The sequence below is a fragment of the Podarcis gaigeae genome, assembly GCF_964106915.1.
Source record: "Podarcis gaigeae genome assembly, chromosome: 12".
NCBI lineage: Eukaryota > Metazoa > Chordata > Lepidosauria > Squamata > Lacertidae > Podarcis > Podarcis gaigeae.
Genome location: NC_139688.1, coordinates 61,328,963 through 61,342,873, shown reverse-complemented (window position 1 = coordinate 61,342,873; position 13,911 = coordinate 61,328,963). Strand labels below are relative to the sequence as shown.

The following is a 13,911-nucleotide window of genomic DNA, read 5'->3' as shown; positions in this document are numbered from 1 at the left end:
AATAAAGACTTTTGTACATTACATCAACCGGGCGTTGGTCCTCTGTGAGCTGGGACCTAGAGGCAGTCCTGACAATATGCAACTGATAAACTTTAAAATTTCTAAAAATTAGAATTGCTCAAAGCTGTCTCTGTATTTTAATGACCATGAACTGTGTTCATAGCATCTTGTCATGAGTCACTATGCTTGAAGTTTGAATCCACTGCAATGCCATGTCACATGTCCCTGTACCTGTAAATAATCATGGTGAGTTTCCATATACAGTAGCATCCTGGGGCTTTAAAGTCAGTGTGTGTAACATGGCCAGGCAGCTGCTTGTGTGCCCCACACACTGTAAATATCACATGACCCCATACCTGATGATTATGATGATGTATTCATCCACCTGGGTATAACTGGTGATTCTATGAAAGTGCATGATTATTGGGAAAAGGTGGATTTGTAATATCAATATTAATTTCAGATGGAAGATGGATTTTCTGGCCAAGGAAATATTCCTTTAAACTCCCTCTCACTTTTCACATTGCAATAAAAGTTTTGGGCAAACTTCACTTTTCCAGTACCTGCAACCAGACTGACATCACTAGAAGCAATACAAAAAGCAAAACAGGACTAGTTTATCTGGCTTTCATAATTATACCTTTTATTTACATTTAAGAAAGAACTCATGGAACTTAACAATAAAACCAAATGCAACTTGTACAGAAAGTTTTAAGTTTTTATTTATCACACATTAAAAAATGAAACACACTATACAAATGATTTTATAGCAGATTACACATGGGCCAAATTAGACTCTCTCAAACTGCTGCCAACATGTATGTATAAATGCTGCCTGGCAACAACTGTTGCTGTATAGCCAATGTATTGATTTAAATGCAAGTAGCATGCAACCTCCAAGGGAGGTTTCAGATTCCTTTCTGTTCTTAAATTAGGTTAAATGGCATTGGTGTCCATATTTACATACTTGAAATGTATCAATCCTGAGCAGGTCTGATGTAATTCCAAGACTGGCAGATGGAAGTCCTAGTCTTGGTTATAAAAATGGAGGTCCAGACGGCAGCAGGCCAACAAGTTCTGTTCTCATTTCTTCAATCACTTAACTACTTGCCACCCAGACAGCTGCTGAGAACCGTTAAGCCAAGTAACTGTAGGTGTCCTTCTCGCCATCCACTCGCTCCAAGTATTCCTTCTCTATTAGAATGTCAATGCACTTCTGAAAACAGAAAGATGTGACATTGGTCATAGCCATTTTAGGAAAAAGAAAAAAGTACCGTATTTTTCTGTCTATAAGACACCACCTATTTTGGGGGAGTCCAATTTAAGAAAATGGGGCAAGATCTATCTGTGTATAAGACGCCCCCAAATTTTGGACATTATTTTTTAGGGGGAAAGCCTAGTCTTATGTACAGAAAGATACAGTATGTAAACTACAGCACTATGCTATAGTACAACTTCAGTATTGTAGTATTTTTTTTAATGGGACTTGGGTAGCAATAGAGGGGGAACAGGTTAGAGGCCGTAGCACCAGCATCCCAAGTCTGAACCAAGTTAAATGTCCTCAGAGACGACATAAGCGCAGCAGGCACTGCATGGAGCCAGAGGCTTCTGCTGGGTCTCATCTGAGCAGCACAGGGGTACAGTCAGCCCACAACTTAGACACATTTAGCTTGTGCGCAATCATTTTCACATGCTTGGCAAAATAGTAATAAATAAAAAGAGGGTGGGCATCTGAGGGGAAAAGACTTTGGGCAATCCCACCTGCCATTGCTCCCAATGTATTTTGACTATACGCAATTCTGGCTTTAGGCACAATCCCCTGTGTAAGTTGAGGGCTTACTATATCCAAAAAAGAATTTACAGTCACGGAAAATAGAAAGCACACCCTTGAATTCTGTGGTTTTACATGTGAGGGTATAAGAACAACCATCTGCTCCTTAGCAGGTCTTAAATTTAGGTAAATACAACCTGAGATGAATAACACATGGCATATTACACTGTGTCATGGTTTATTTCCCCAATACTAGCAGTCATCTGCATTTGATAACAGTAATCTTCATTACAGCTGATAAAAAGTGTTTGTAAGAGTGCACAGAGCAACTTTAAAAAAACCACACACAACAACCATGGCTTTCTACAAGAACAATCTATGTAATTATAGTAGCTATGTAATTATATAATGATTGTGCACACACACACAAACGGGGGGAAGGGAGAGCGAGATTTTTTAGGGCAGGAAATCTTTCCAACTTGATTCCCTGCAAGGCATCAGAATGTGAATAGTGAAAGGAGTGAAGTCCTTTTTGAAATCCTGCAAAAGGCAGGCAACTTTTGCAAGAGCAAAGGAACAGCTGGTGCTGTTGTAACAAAAAATAGTCAAAGACAATATATTGGGAGGTAAGGAACGGTAGAGAGATCTCTACATGGTGCTCTTGCACAAGAGCCTGGGGTGCGTGTCCAGGAGTCACCTGATCCTAGGTCAGTTACAGACAGGTAGCCGTGTTGGTCTGCCATAGTCAAAACAAAAAAATTCCTTCCAGTAGCACCTTAAAGACCAACTAAGTTAGTTCTTGGTATGAGCTTTCGTGTGCATGCACACTTCTTCAGATACACTGAAACAGAAGTTACCAGACCCTTTTATATAGTGAGAAGGTGGGGAGGGGTATTACTCAGAAGGGTGGTGGGAATGGGTGATTGGCAGATAGGCTCATCAACAGGCTCATCACAGCTATCTGCCAATCACCCATTCCTACCACCCTTCTGAGTAATACCCCTCCCCACCTTCTCACTATATAGAAGGGTCTGGTAACTTCTGTTTCAGTGTATCTGAAGAAGTGTGCATGCACACGAAAGCTCATACCAAGAACTAACTTAGTTGGTCTTTAAGGTGCTACTGGAAGGAATTTTTTTGTTCTGATCCTAGGTCAGTTTGCCAAAATTGCAGTTTTTCCTTGCCACTGCCCCAAGACCCCGAGCGCTGAAATGCAAGATGAAGCTGCCTTCTAGCAATTGTGGATCTACCTCCGTATTGTCTACACTGACTGGACAGCTTGTGTCCAGAGAAGGAGCAACCTGGTAGTGTGGAGAGAGAGAGGTCACCCAGAACTTGTAGCCACACGTGACCAACCCACCAAAAATGCACTAACCAGCTTCTAGACAAGCACAGACTACAGATGCTGATTTTATTTCTTGGATTTGCTGCAGAAAATCTATATTTAAATGGGGTAGTATGAGCCGTGATTTGGATGAAGGTGATGTGAGATTAGACACTATGGAAACCTGTCGTGTGGAAGCAACCTTTAAAGTGTTGCTGAAAGTTTTACATTGAAATATAATGAAACAGGATCAGACAGTGTCATAATTCTACTTGAAGCTTGGTATATTTTATGCTAATCCCTATTTTTCTGTATGTGGAAAGGGCTGCAGATGCATACTTCAGGAGAAAGATTTGTTTTTCCAACTACAAGATGGCTCTTTAGACAAACCTTTATTACTGGAACTCGTGGCTTGAACCTTGATGACAGTTGTGTGAGAACTTCTCCCAGCAACTGCTGGTGTTTCAGGACTTTTCTCATCTTCATAATCCTTACAATGGCAGCCTAGCATGCAAGGGAGGGAGGGGGGAATCGTTTTAGTCATCCAAGATCAGCCACTGGTTACCAAAGACTTTTGACCAATCACAATTGTTATTATGGAGACCGTGTTTTATAGCAAAACAAATCTATTTGGCTGTAGGAACATTTCAGCAGAAATAGCCAATCTTACAGATTTTCCCCCTTCTTACTTTATTTCATAAAATTTATATACTGCAGTTTAAATGTTGCTCACTTATGTGTTTGGAACACACAATTTTAAATTCCTAGATGGCAGAATATTTCCTTTATAGTATCACCTGAATTAAGTACCGTATATACTCGAGTATAAGCCAACCCGAATATAAGCTGAGGCACCTAATTTTAGCACAAAAAACTGGGAAAACTTATTGACTCGAGTATAAGCCGGTTCACCACACCACAAACCTGGTAGTGGTGGCAAAGGGAGAGGAGGAGGAAGGAACAGCTCCTTTCAGGCGACTCGTCCCTCTGCCGCTCGCAAGAGCAGGCATAGGAGCCGTGGTTGGGAGAGGCCCGGCGCAGCAAGAGGCGGGCGGCGGGACCAGTGGTGAGAAAGGGCTCCTTTCAGGCCGCTCGTCCCTCCGACGCCACCAGCCGCCTCACTCGAATATAAGCCAAGGGAGGCTTTTTCATCATAAAAAATGTGCTGAAAAAGTTGACTTATACTTGAGTATATACGGTAAATTTAAAAGCCAGCTCTGCATTAGATGTCCCACAAGATCAACGAGCAATTCCCTCAATCTAGTCAAGAGACTGACCTCCCCCCTGGCTGCTGCATGGAGGAACCTGCCCTTTGGGACGGAGAGCTGGAAGTTAATGTGGGAGTCACTAAAATACCTGGGCAAGTGCCGCTGCCATTCTACTGCCTCAAAAAAGCTTTTTGTTTGTTTGTTTAGATAAGCTGAAGCAGACATGTACTTTTATATGTACAATTGCTTTAAAAACTGTTGGCATTCATTTTATTATGTCTACTGTTTCTAAAATGTTTTCATTGCCATTTTAACGAGCACTGTATACCATTTTATAAAAGGTATTTAAATCCTGCAGGACTGCATTCTGCCCCATGAACAGTTCTATAAGGGACACCTGCGTGCAAAAGGGCCCTGCTCAATCCGGGGCCTCAGGCAGCTGGCCTGGGAAAGATGGGAGGTTTTCAAGAGCCTGTCTGAACAGACCAGGGCGAGATGGAGCAATGGGTCCAACTCTGGCGTTTTCCTTTCTGCTTACAGCCATGAATCTGTACACTTCTGACACAAACCTCTGGCCAATGTGTTACAATCCTGGGAATGAAGCCCCTTTAGCTCTTGTGGGGCTCCTCCAAAAAGAGTCTTCTGTAATTTCACTTTGCTAATCACCAATATTTGCTAATCACCACCATTGCAGAGGTAAGTTCTGTTAAAAGCAAAATTATTTCATAATTCTGCCAGCCATGAGAACAAAGAGAATCCCACTAGATAAAGATCAGCAATATTCAGAACTTCTGCACATGGTCCAAGTTCCTGAGCTACCTATTCCAAGTCACCTGGATTAGTAGTTTTCGGTCTTCCTCTATATTCTTATGTGTAGCTTCCTGTTCTTGTTTCTGCTCAGTCTTCATTGGCACATTAATGTTCACTCGCAATTTTTTGCTGCCAGGAGAAAGGCAGATAAATAACTTTACAACACACAGATAAAGAAAAACAACAACTATAGAACTGCCTGGAAATTTTACTAGATAAAAAAGGTATGAGCCCTATTCCACTTACTGGCTTTGCCTTTTTACTTTTCACTTCGGTGCATTGAGGAATGTTCTCCTTTGGCCAAGGGCTGCAGGCATCCTGGGGGTGGCCACAGCCTCTCCTTTGCCCCCTCCCCAGCACACAGGCTCCCTCCCTCCCTCAGCCACTCATTCTCCCTCTCCACCTCCCAGGCCACTGCCTGCCTAGGTGCTCCTGGCCAAGGTCTTCTCGCAGCTGCTAAGGCAGCCCCATGCCAAAGCAGAAGGCAGTCTCTCCCTCCAGCGTGTTCTGTGTCAGCCCTCTGCCCAGGGCAGCTGGAGCATCTTGTGGAAGGCACTCAAAGACATGGACTTTGAGTAGACATGGTAGACTGAGAAACTGGATGGATGGACACCATGGATGGGCCCCTAGGACGGACACAGCAGGACTTCTCCTGCATTCCCATGACGTAGAAGGCTGCAATAAGACTTTAAATGGCAGGGGAAATGTGCTGGGAACTGGGGACAGGAAGGGGCTGCAGGGGAGACAATGCAATTGACACTGCTCTTTCCTGAGCATTTCCCTTCCTCCTTCTGAGTCCTCAAGACGGCTTGTTTATTTTGCCCCCATTTTCATTTTAAAAAACTGATATAAAGACATTTCCAAGGAGATGCAATGGTTCCAATTGTATTCTTTAAATATTCCTATATATGCACTTTCTTACATTTATGCTTACAGTGGTGCCTCGCAAGACGAAATTAATTCGTTCCGCAAGTTTTTTCGTCTTGCGAGTTTTTCGTCTTGCGAAGCACGGTTTCCCATAGGAATGCATTGAAAATCAATCAATGCGTTCCTATGGAAACCGCCTTCAGACCAGGTCCGGGGACAGTCTGTTCCCCGACCTCTTCTGAAGGCTGGGGGGGGGGGGGACACAAGGGCTTTTCTTCCCACCCCCAGCATTTTAAAAAACCCCAGGACAGCAGAGAACAACGGGAGCTCACAAGGTCTTTCACAATTCAGTCATTGTGAAACAGCATTTCAAATTCTAAAAATATACTGCAACAAATTACACAGTTCTAAGAAATAAATCTTCTATGGTTATGCATAAATGGTTTATATTAGTTCATCTGCCTTACTTTTTGTAACCAAGATAAAGTTTTATTAAGGTATCTGGCTTCAACTCCACCTCGTCGACATTTGCATTTTCATCTTCTAACACCTACAAACAAAAGAAACAATGCAGGAAAAAGTTGTCAACAAATCATTTCTCTCACATCCTACCCCAGCAAATGAAGAAGACTTACCAGCAACTTTGACTTTAGCAAAATCTGTAGAACTTGTCCCAAAATATCCTAAAAAACAAAGGGAAGGGGGAAATATTAGTCCTTCATTCCATTTATAGTTAGGAGCACACATACTTATTTTGCAGCTGATGGGGAAGAAAGCAGAGTGCTTCTCTGCAAGCGCATAGGTGCATTAGTGTGTGAGGTTTCCCCTCCCTCAAATATGATACCCTAAAGAAAGACAAAATTAAGAAAAGCAAAATGCCATCCTGGGCTCTGCACTGTGAAGAAGGGCCGGATATGAAATGAACAATATAAAATTCCACAAAAGTGGAATGGTGCAGATTATGTATTTTACTTCACTTCTCCTAGATATGGGAAAGGTCAAAGAGTTTATTATCCAGGGCGCTCCAGCTCTACCTCCCTCAACCAAATCCAGCAAGAACCCTTTTATGGCTTTGAAGGTTTCACCATATTAATGTCTTTCTAGCCTGCCATTAGTCATCAGAGCTAGGAAGCCTGCTTTCTTTTTAAAATGAAAGACAAAATTGTCAAGATCTAAATTCTGGAATAAAGAAAAGCCTCCAAGAGTGCAATAAAAGCAAGGATATTGTTGGGTTTCCAGAGGCCTACAGCAAAAACAAATGCTTGGGAAACCTACTGTGAACATAACAAACGCTTACCATTTTTATCTGAGTACTGTCTGTCAGTTGTTGAACAGTGTAGGCATCTTCTGTGTTATATTGCAGCAAGATTGCCATTTGGAATGTAGATGCCTTCAAGGAAAAAATGGGACAAATGTTCTTTTTGAAATAAAATCCAAATTTAAGCAACTCAGAAATGATTTTACTGCTTCATACAAAAAGCAAAGCAAACTCTAGAACAAACCTTTTCTCGTAGACTCAGCTGTTCTGCTTTTTGTACAAATTCTTATTTTTAAAAGCCTCTTCCTTCTAGGTACTGATCATTTTTATAAATCTGGATTATGAACAAAAGCCTATTCATGAAATGTTCCAAAAGACTTTCTCCCCACCAAGAGCCTCAGGACACAAAGCAGACAAATGAACAGAAGAGCTCGTCTGCGTTTCAGTCCCTTTCTAAGGGCATCCAAACTTTTTTCAAAGAGGGACAGATTTGATGAAGTGAACATGCCAAAGTTGTTGAGCTTTTTTTAGGGTTTTGCCACAGGAAATAAACTGCCACAGGGGCTAGATTAGGCCCCCAAAGCAGACTTTGGACATGCCTGCTTTTATCAAACAAATGGATTCAAATGAGCCAACTGGAAGTGTTAGCTATTTTGGCTTTACACAGCACCCTTCGACAAGGACTCCTCTAAAATCGGTGCACGGGTGCATGCTCAGGACTTTGCTATCGAGAGCCGGCCAGGAGCCTCATAGGAGGGAGAACAATGAAGGGGAGAGAGAAGAAAGTAGAAAGTGGCTATTTAAACCATTAATGGGCATCATAAAAATGAATCTGGGGAGAGCTGCAGCTCCTGTGTCTCACTTCTTTGCACCAAACCAAACCTCACTCCAGCCTGTATACTTCCTTATTCTGGGAGATAAAGCAGCTTCCGCAAGCTGCTCTCCATATGCAAATGTAACTCTAAGAGCAGCAGTCAAGAACGGATTTCTAAATTTGTGGAATTGACTCTCACAAGAGCTAGTTGACTCTCCTCCCTTGGAGGTTTCTAAGCAGAGGTTGGGTGGCCGTCTGTCCTGGATGCTTTGGCTGAGATTCCTGCATGGCAGGGGGCTGGACTAGATGACCCTGGGACCCCTTCCAACTCTACAATCCTATGATCCTACGAACTCTATACTCAGTTACTGATACTTGTAGAACCTTCGTATCAACAGCACAAGGGTGCACCTTACCTGTAGAGTGTATCTGTTTTTGAAGCAATTGGTAACCAGTTCCCCTTTGGAGAGCTGATACAACCAGGTCAGTTTTCTTCCACTATGGCGACTAGCGTAAAAAGCAGTAAATCTCTGGTAACTGCGCTCCAGCTACATATTGCAAAGCAAAGCAAAAACACAGCCATGTAAATGTCACGTTTTCAGCCTTATTTTACCAACCTAGTTTTAAAATCAGATTAGACCTTTTATCAGCGTGTCTTCATTGAAAAACTAAAGGGCATTTGCAATATGCATGTAATAGAATTGAAACAATTTGCAGGAAGCTCCTGCACTATAACAGAAAAAGCCCTCATGATGTTCCCTGGGTTCCCAACAAGGGCTTATCGCCCGGAGGTCACTAAGGTCAGCATCTCAACTGCCCCGCTGAGTTCAAACTTCCCTCAAAATACCTGCTGCCATTAGCCACTGACTTAAGAGAGCAAGAGAATTCTCCCTTTATATTTTTACTCCATTACAGCTAACCCAGACAGTTGGAAAGAGAGTCCCCTTAGAATCCACCCAGACCAGAAGACAGACAGTTCCAAATAAATACACTAGTTTAATTAAGGGACCTAATTACATTCAGAATATGCCTTCTTTACACAGGGTTACTATAGTTCCAGATTCCTGATCTAACATAACTGCCCAGCTTATGTCACTGACCATAATAAAAAGGGTATCTTAGGTTTCAGAATAGCATCCTATTTAAAATATAGTTTCATCCACCTCCCTTACAGCTACACTCTCCAGCCAGTTGCTCACTTTGACTCCTCCCGACATCCTCTTCCACTCCCCCCTACTGTGAATACTGTGGTGGAATGAATATCCACCAGCAATTCTGCAAGAACTGCCTGGCTCTTATTGAGGAAGGCAGTCCAAAAGCAAGAATACAGACAGAAGGCAAGAGTTCCCTTTCTTTTGACTGCAGAGATTCAAGTGCTGCCTAGTACAGAAAGCATGCTGAAACTGGACTGTTCTCGAAATGAAGTGGAGAGGTTGGAACAGTAATTCATTGTAAAATCTGACCATATGCCATCACGGTTAAATGTGTTTCACCAGACCTCTCTGGGGTGTTGTGACTGCAGGGAGTTGGACTAGATGACTCTGGAAGTCCCTTCTGACTCTACCACTCTATGATTCTTGGTCTGCTTTACATCTGTGACAGCCACCCAGCAATTGTGACAGCAATTTACAGATGGCTCTCATCCAGACTGAACACATTATAGTAAGTGCTCACTGAACTGTACAACTCATAGATGTGGGAGGCGGAGAAGCCACCTTTATAAATTGCACAAAGCACCTTGGCTTCATTCATTCGTCCCACAGATTACAACTCTCATGTAAATGGAAATGCAAGCTTAAAACACTAATGCACCCACCTCTGAGGGGAGAGCAAATGCACAAGACATTTGGAAGGGCCACGATCCGGAGCTCAGAACCTGTATGCTAAAGTCCACTGGAAGAGAAAAAAGGAAAACACATATACACTCTTTCTTTCAGTATTTATGTACTGAATATATAAAAACAGAGCTTTCTGTTCTTTCAAATAAATTGTATTGGGGAAGATTAAATAGGCTTATATTTAAAACTTAGGGTCTAATAGATCACATTTTGAATTACAGTGGCTCTTGCCAAATTAGACCAAATATGAGCCAGTTGCACAAATAGTATGTCCAATGCACTTTTGAGTTAACCAAACCTACAAGACAACCGACACCACGGGCACAAGGCACTTTGCTCGACTCAAACACATTTTACCAACACTTGCTTATACTTGAGAGCAAGAATTGTCATTTCTTCATCAATTGTTCACTTTCATCACATAAAAAAAAAAGAAATTGGCTACTCAACCATTCAGGTTTTAAAACAAATAGTTAGATTAACTTACAATCCAATGGCTCCGAATTGGACAGGTGCTTTTTAAACTGTTCATTCAAGTCTTTGCTTACACCAATATCTTGGAACATCCTCTGAAGCTTTGAGGTGTACTCAAAGCCACAAGCTTGCTGTAATTAACCACAGAACAGTTTATGAGAGAGGAGAAAAGACCCACACATCTTACAGCAGGACCCAGTTTCCAAAATTATCCAATAGTAGAAACTACCAACAACAAAACACACCTATTTAAAAAGGCGGAAATTCCAGACATAAGGCAGCCCTAGCTGAGCAGAACTAGAACACAGCAAAGCCAACAGAAAGAGCAACCACACAGCAATAAATGTGTAACTTGTCATGGTTGAGGTCTACCTCAAGTTGCAGAAGAGAGACACACAAGTGTTATGATTCCCCCTCTTGTTAATTTGACCCTTCCAGTCACTGGGCTAGAATGGGTTCCTCAAAGGCAAACCTAATGGGAAAGTTGGATTGTTGCTTCACCTCACTCGCTATTGTTTTTCACAGGCATGTAGACAATTGAGAAAAGCCAGACTGTCACTTTTGTGAGCTTACTTGGGATGTCGTAGCTCAGTGGCAGAGAACGGGCTTCACATGTAGAAGGTCTTTAAAAAAAACCCCAAATGGCAGGGCTGGAAAATATCTCTGACTTGAGACTGCAGACACCAGTCAGCACTGACATATTGAATTTGATACTATACCTAAGAGCTTCATGGTTCTTATGCCGTTTAATTATCCTGAATAACCCCCAAGCCAAGAGCAGGCTCTTCCCAGCCACTGACAGCCAGCTTGTGTGCCACAGCCACACAAACGAATCACCAGGAGTCGCTGTGTGACAGAATTTGTAGAGGCTCTTTTGGCCTATAGATGCTTCAGCAACATTCACTAAGAAAGTTTGGTGAGCCGTTTGGAGGCTGATCACTATTCTACAGCCATCTAACTCTAGTAAAGGAAGTATGTAAGAATCCCAGTACATAAAAAAGAGAAAATCCAACCAGCATGCTTCTGTATCTTTCTCGGGATTCTTTTACTGTGGGGGTGGGGAGCCTTATTTGTCTTTCCACCAGCATAGCTGACAGTCAGGGAGATGGAAGCTGTATTCTCGCACCTTCTGGAGGGGCTGCTTTGCAGTGTAATCCTGGGAAGGAAGGTGGTGAGGGAGAGGCCCAAACACAACTCACCTTCAATTTGGAGATCATGCTTGCCTCAGCATCATCACTGGCACTGTTCTGGTGCACAAGCCGCTTTGCCAACATTTTGGCATAGAATTTTTGAAATACGTCTTTGTCTTCAATATACTTAAAGACAACCATCTGGAAAAAGCATGTATTCTTAGTATTATTTTCTAAATGCAAACAATTCAAAAGTATTCAAAGACAAAATCTCAACTTTCAGCTCACTAAAATATTATAACACTTTTAAAAACATTTAAGATTTCAAACATTTCAAATCTTTCAGAACATGTAGCACACAATATAAATTTACATAAATGTAAGCATACACAAACCAATGTTCACTTTAATTATTTTTAAGGGTTGTAACAAATAGTTTAAAACATTTGCACAGATGTTGATATGTTTTCTTCCACAATGCTCTCAATCTTCATTCAATTTTCATTCTAAAGCAGTCTGCAAAAAGAATTACTTGAATGCAGAATACAGCTGAGAGTAAGAACCTTACCACTTGATTGAGTGTGTCTTCAAGCTCGGCTTCCTCTGGATTCTTTGAGCTGTGGTAAAAAGGGCATCATTTTTGTTACAGTTCAACATGCTTACTGTTTGCGATTCATAAAATCTCATTTACTTTCCAGTACAACAAGCTCAGGATACGCACAGCTTAGTTGCAGCTGTAAAGCTCTCCAAAAGGCAGCAGTTTACAACAATTAAGCAGCATCTAACCCATGGGTAGGAATGCAGGTGGCGCTGTGGGTTAAACCACAGAGCCTAGGACTTCCCAATAAGAAGGTCGGTGGTTCGAATCCCCGCGACGGGTGAGCTCCTGTTGCTTGGTCCCTGCTCCTGCCAACCTAGCAGTTCGAAAGCACGCCAAAGTGCAAGTAGATAAACGGTGTTTCTGTGTGCTGCTCTGGTTCGCCAGAAGCGGCTTAGTCATGCTGGCCACATGACCATGCTGAGCTGTACGCCGGCTCCCTCAGCCAATAAAGCAAGATGAGCACTGCAACCCCAGAGTCGGCCACGACTGGACCTAATGGTCAGGGGTCCCTTTACCTTAACCCATGGGTAAACTAAGGCCCGGGGCCCAGATCTGGCCCAATCACCTTCTAAATCTGGCCCACGGACGGGCTGGGAATCAGCATGTTTTTACATGAGTAGAATGTGTGCTTTTATTTAAAATGTATCTCTGGGTTATTTGTGGGGCATAGGAATTCATTCATTCCCCCCCCTAAATATAGTCCGGCCCCCCACAAGGTCTGAGGGACAGTGGACTGGCCCCCTGCTGAAAAAGTTTGCTGACCCCTGATCTAACCATTCCCAAGCATTGTACCAACAGGAATGTTAGTCTCCCCCAGACAGACTGGACACTGATCTCTCACTGAACTGCTGCTCCCTTACCTACCCTCTTTTACTGCTGTGAGTCATGAATGAATGAACCAGGAAATCCTGCAGATATTTTAGCGCAAGATTTTTATTAATCCTGGAAGACTGCATCCTCATTAAAGAGTACACAGTTTCAGTCTCTCCCTGTGGAAAATCCTGAGTCAAAGAGGGGCCCCAGAAAGGTAATGTAGTTGAGCATTTCTGACAGAATTTTTGTGTGTGTAAGGGATTAAAGGAGGTTAACATGTAGGAATAACCAGACTGAAACCTACAAATAAGTTTTCCCAGCTACAGGTAAAGATTAGAAGTGTGCACAAGACTCCTTGATCAACAGTTAGAATGGAATTTCATTTCATGAATGGTGTGTGAACAACTCTAGTCTACTACTAACTTGCAGAAGTCACAGAGTTTCCCATGGAACACATACCTTTTCTTGAGCAGAGAGTCACAATACCGTGCCAACAGCTCTGGGGATTTACTGGATGACTGGGCCATTTTTGTTACTGCGTTGTTATTTATAAATCGACCACAAGCCTGTGATACACACAAAGAAGTTAAACTTGCAGACATCTTCAAAATGAGTAATTATCAAGGACAACTACAAAGTTTAAGTCCATTTACCTTGTCTAGAGCAGCCACAAAGCCAGCATCATTGTTGAAAGCAGACATGACCAGTGCATTGTATTTCTTATGGACATCCAACACGGTCTGTACATACATTTTGGGATCCTAGAAATTAGAGAGGGAGATGACAAAATTGCCCTATTTCAGAATTCTCTCACAGCTACAGATTTTAAGGCAACATTTTCAGCACTTAAACAACCGACAAACAATAAAGACATTTCAGAAAAACATACTACACTGAACACCTCATCATTTCTTCCGACAGAAAATCCTTTAATTACTTCACCACAATGCAAGCTCACCTTGGAGAAAGCTTCACACCCCTGGACCCTATAATATCAAATATG

General features: G+C 42.3%; 1 protein-coding gene across 4 annotated transcripts in view; it reads right to left on the bottom strand.

The window, feature by feature from the left end:
* Positions 1–622: 622 nt before the first annotated feature.
* The window catches only part of CUL1 (cullin 1), a gene marked incomplete at its 3' end in the record, with an annotated part of 46,500 nt that continues 33,211 nt past the window's right edge, over positions 623–13,911 (bottom strand). For 3 of the 4 annotated variants that reach the window (XM_083706292.1, XM_083706294.1, XM_083706293.1), the window contains 13 exons: positions 13,562–13,669; positions 13,368–13,474; positions 12,063–12,111; positions 11,564–11,695; positions 10,378–10,495; positions 9,869–9,945; positions 8,469–8,600; positions 7,278–7,370; positions 6,616–6,663; positions 6,448–6,530; positions 5,137–5,242; positions 3,486–3,599; positions 623–1,216 (listed from right to left, as the gene is read on the bottom strand). In XM_083706292.1, coding sequence (XP_083562418.1) covers positions 1,136–1,216; positions 3,486–3,599; positions 5,137–5,242; positions 6,448–6,530; positions 6,616–6,663; positions 7,278–7,370; positions 8,469–8,600; positions 9,869–9,945; positions 10,378–10,495; positions 11,564–11,695; positions 12,063–12,111; positions 13,368–13,474; positions 13,562–13,669 — 1,248 coding nt within the window. Of the gene's footprint in view, positions 1,217–3,485; positions 3,600–5,136; positions 5,243–6,443; positions 6,531–6,615; positions 6,664–7,277; positions 7,371–8,468; positions 8,601–9,868; positions 9,946–10,377; positions 10,496–11,563; positions 11,696–12,062; positions 12,112–13,367; positions 13,475–13,561; positions 13,670–13,911 lie in introns of those variants that run through there. The other variant, XM_083706295.1, reaches the window with a different exon arrangement.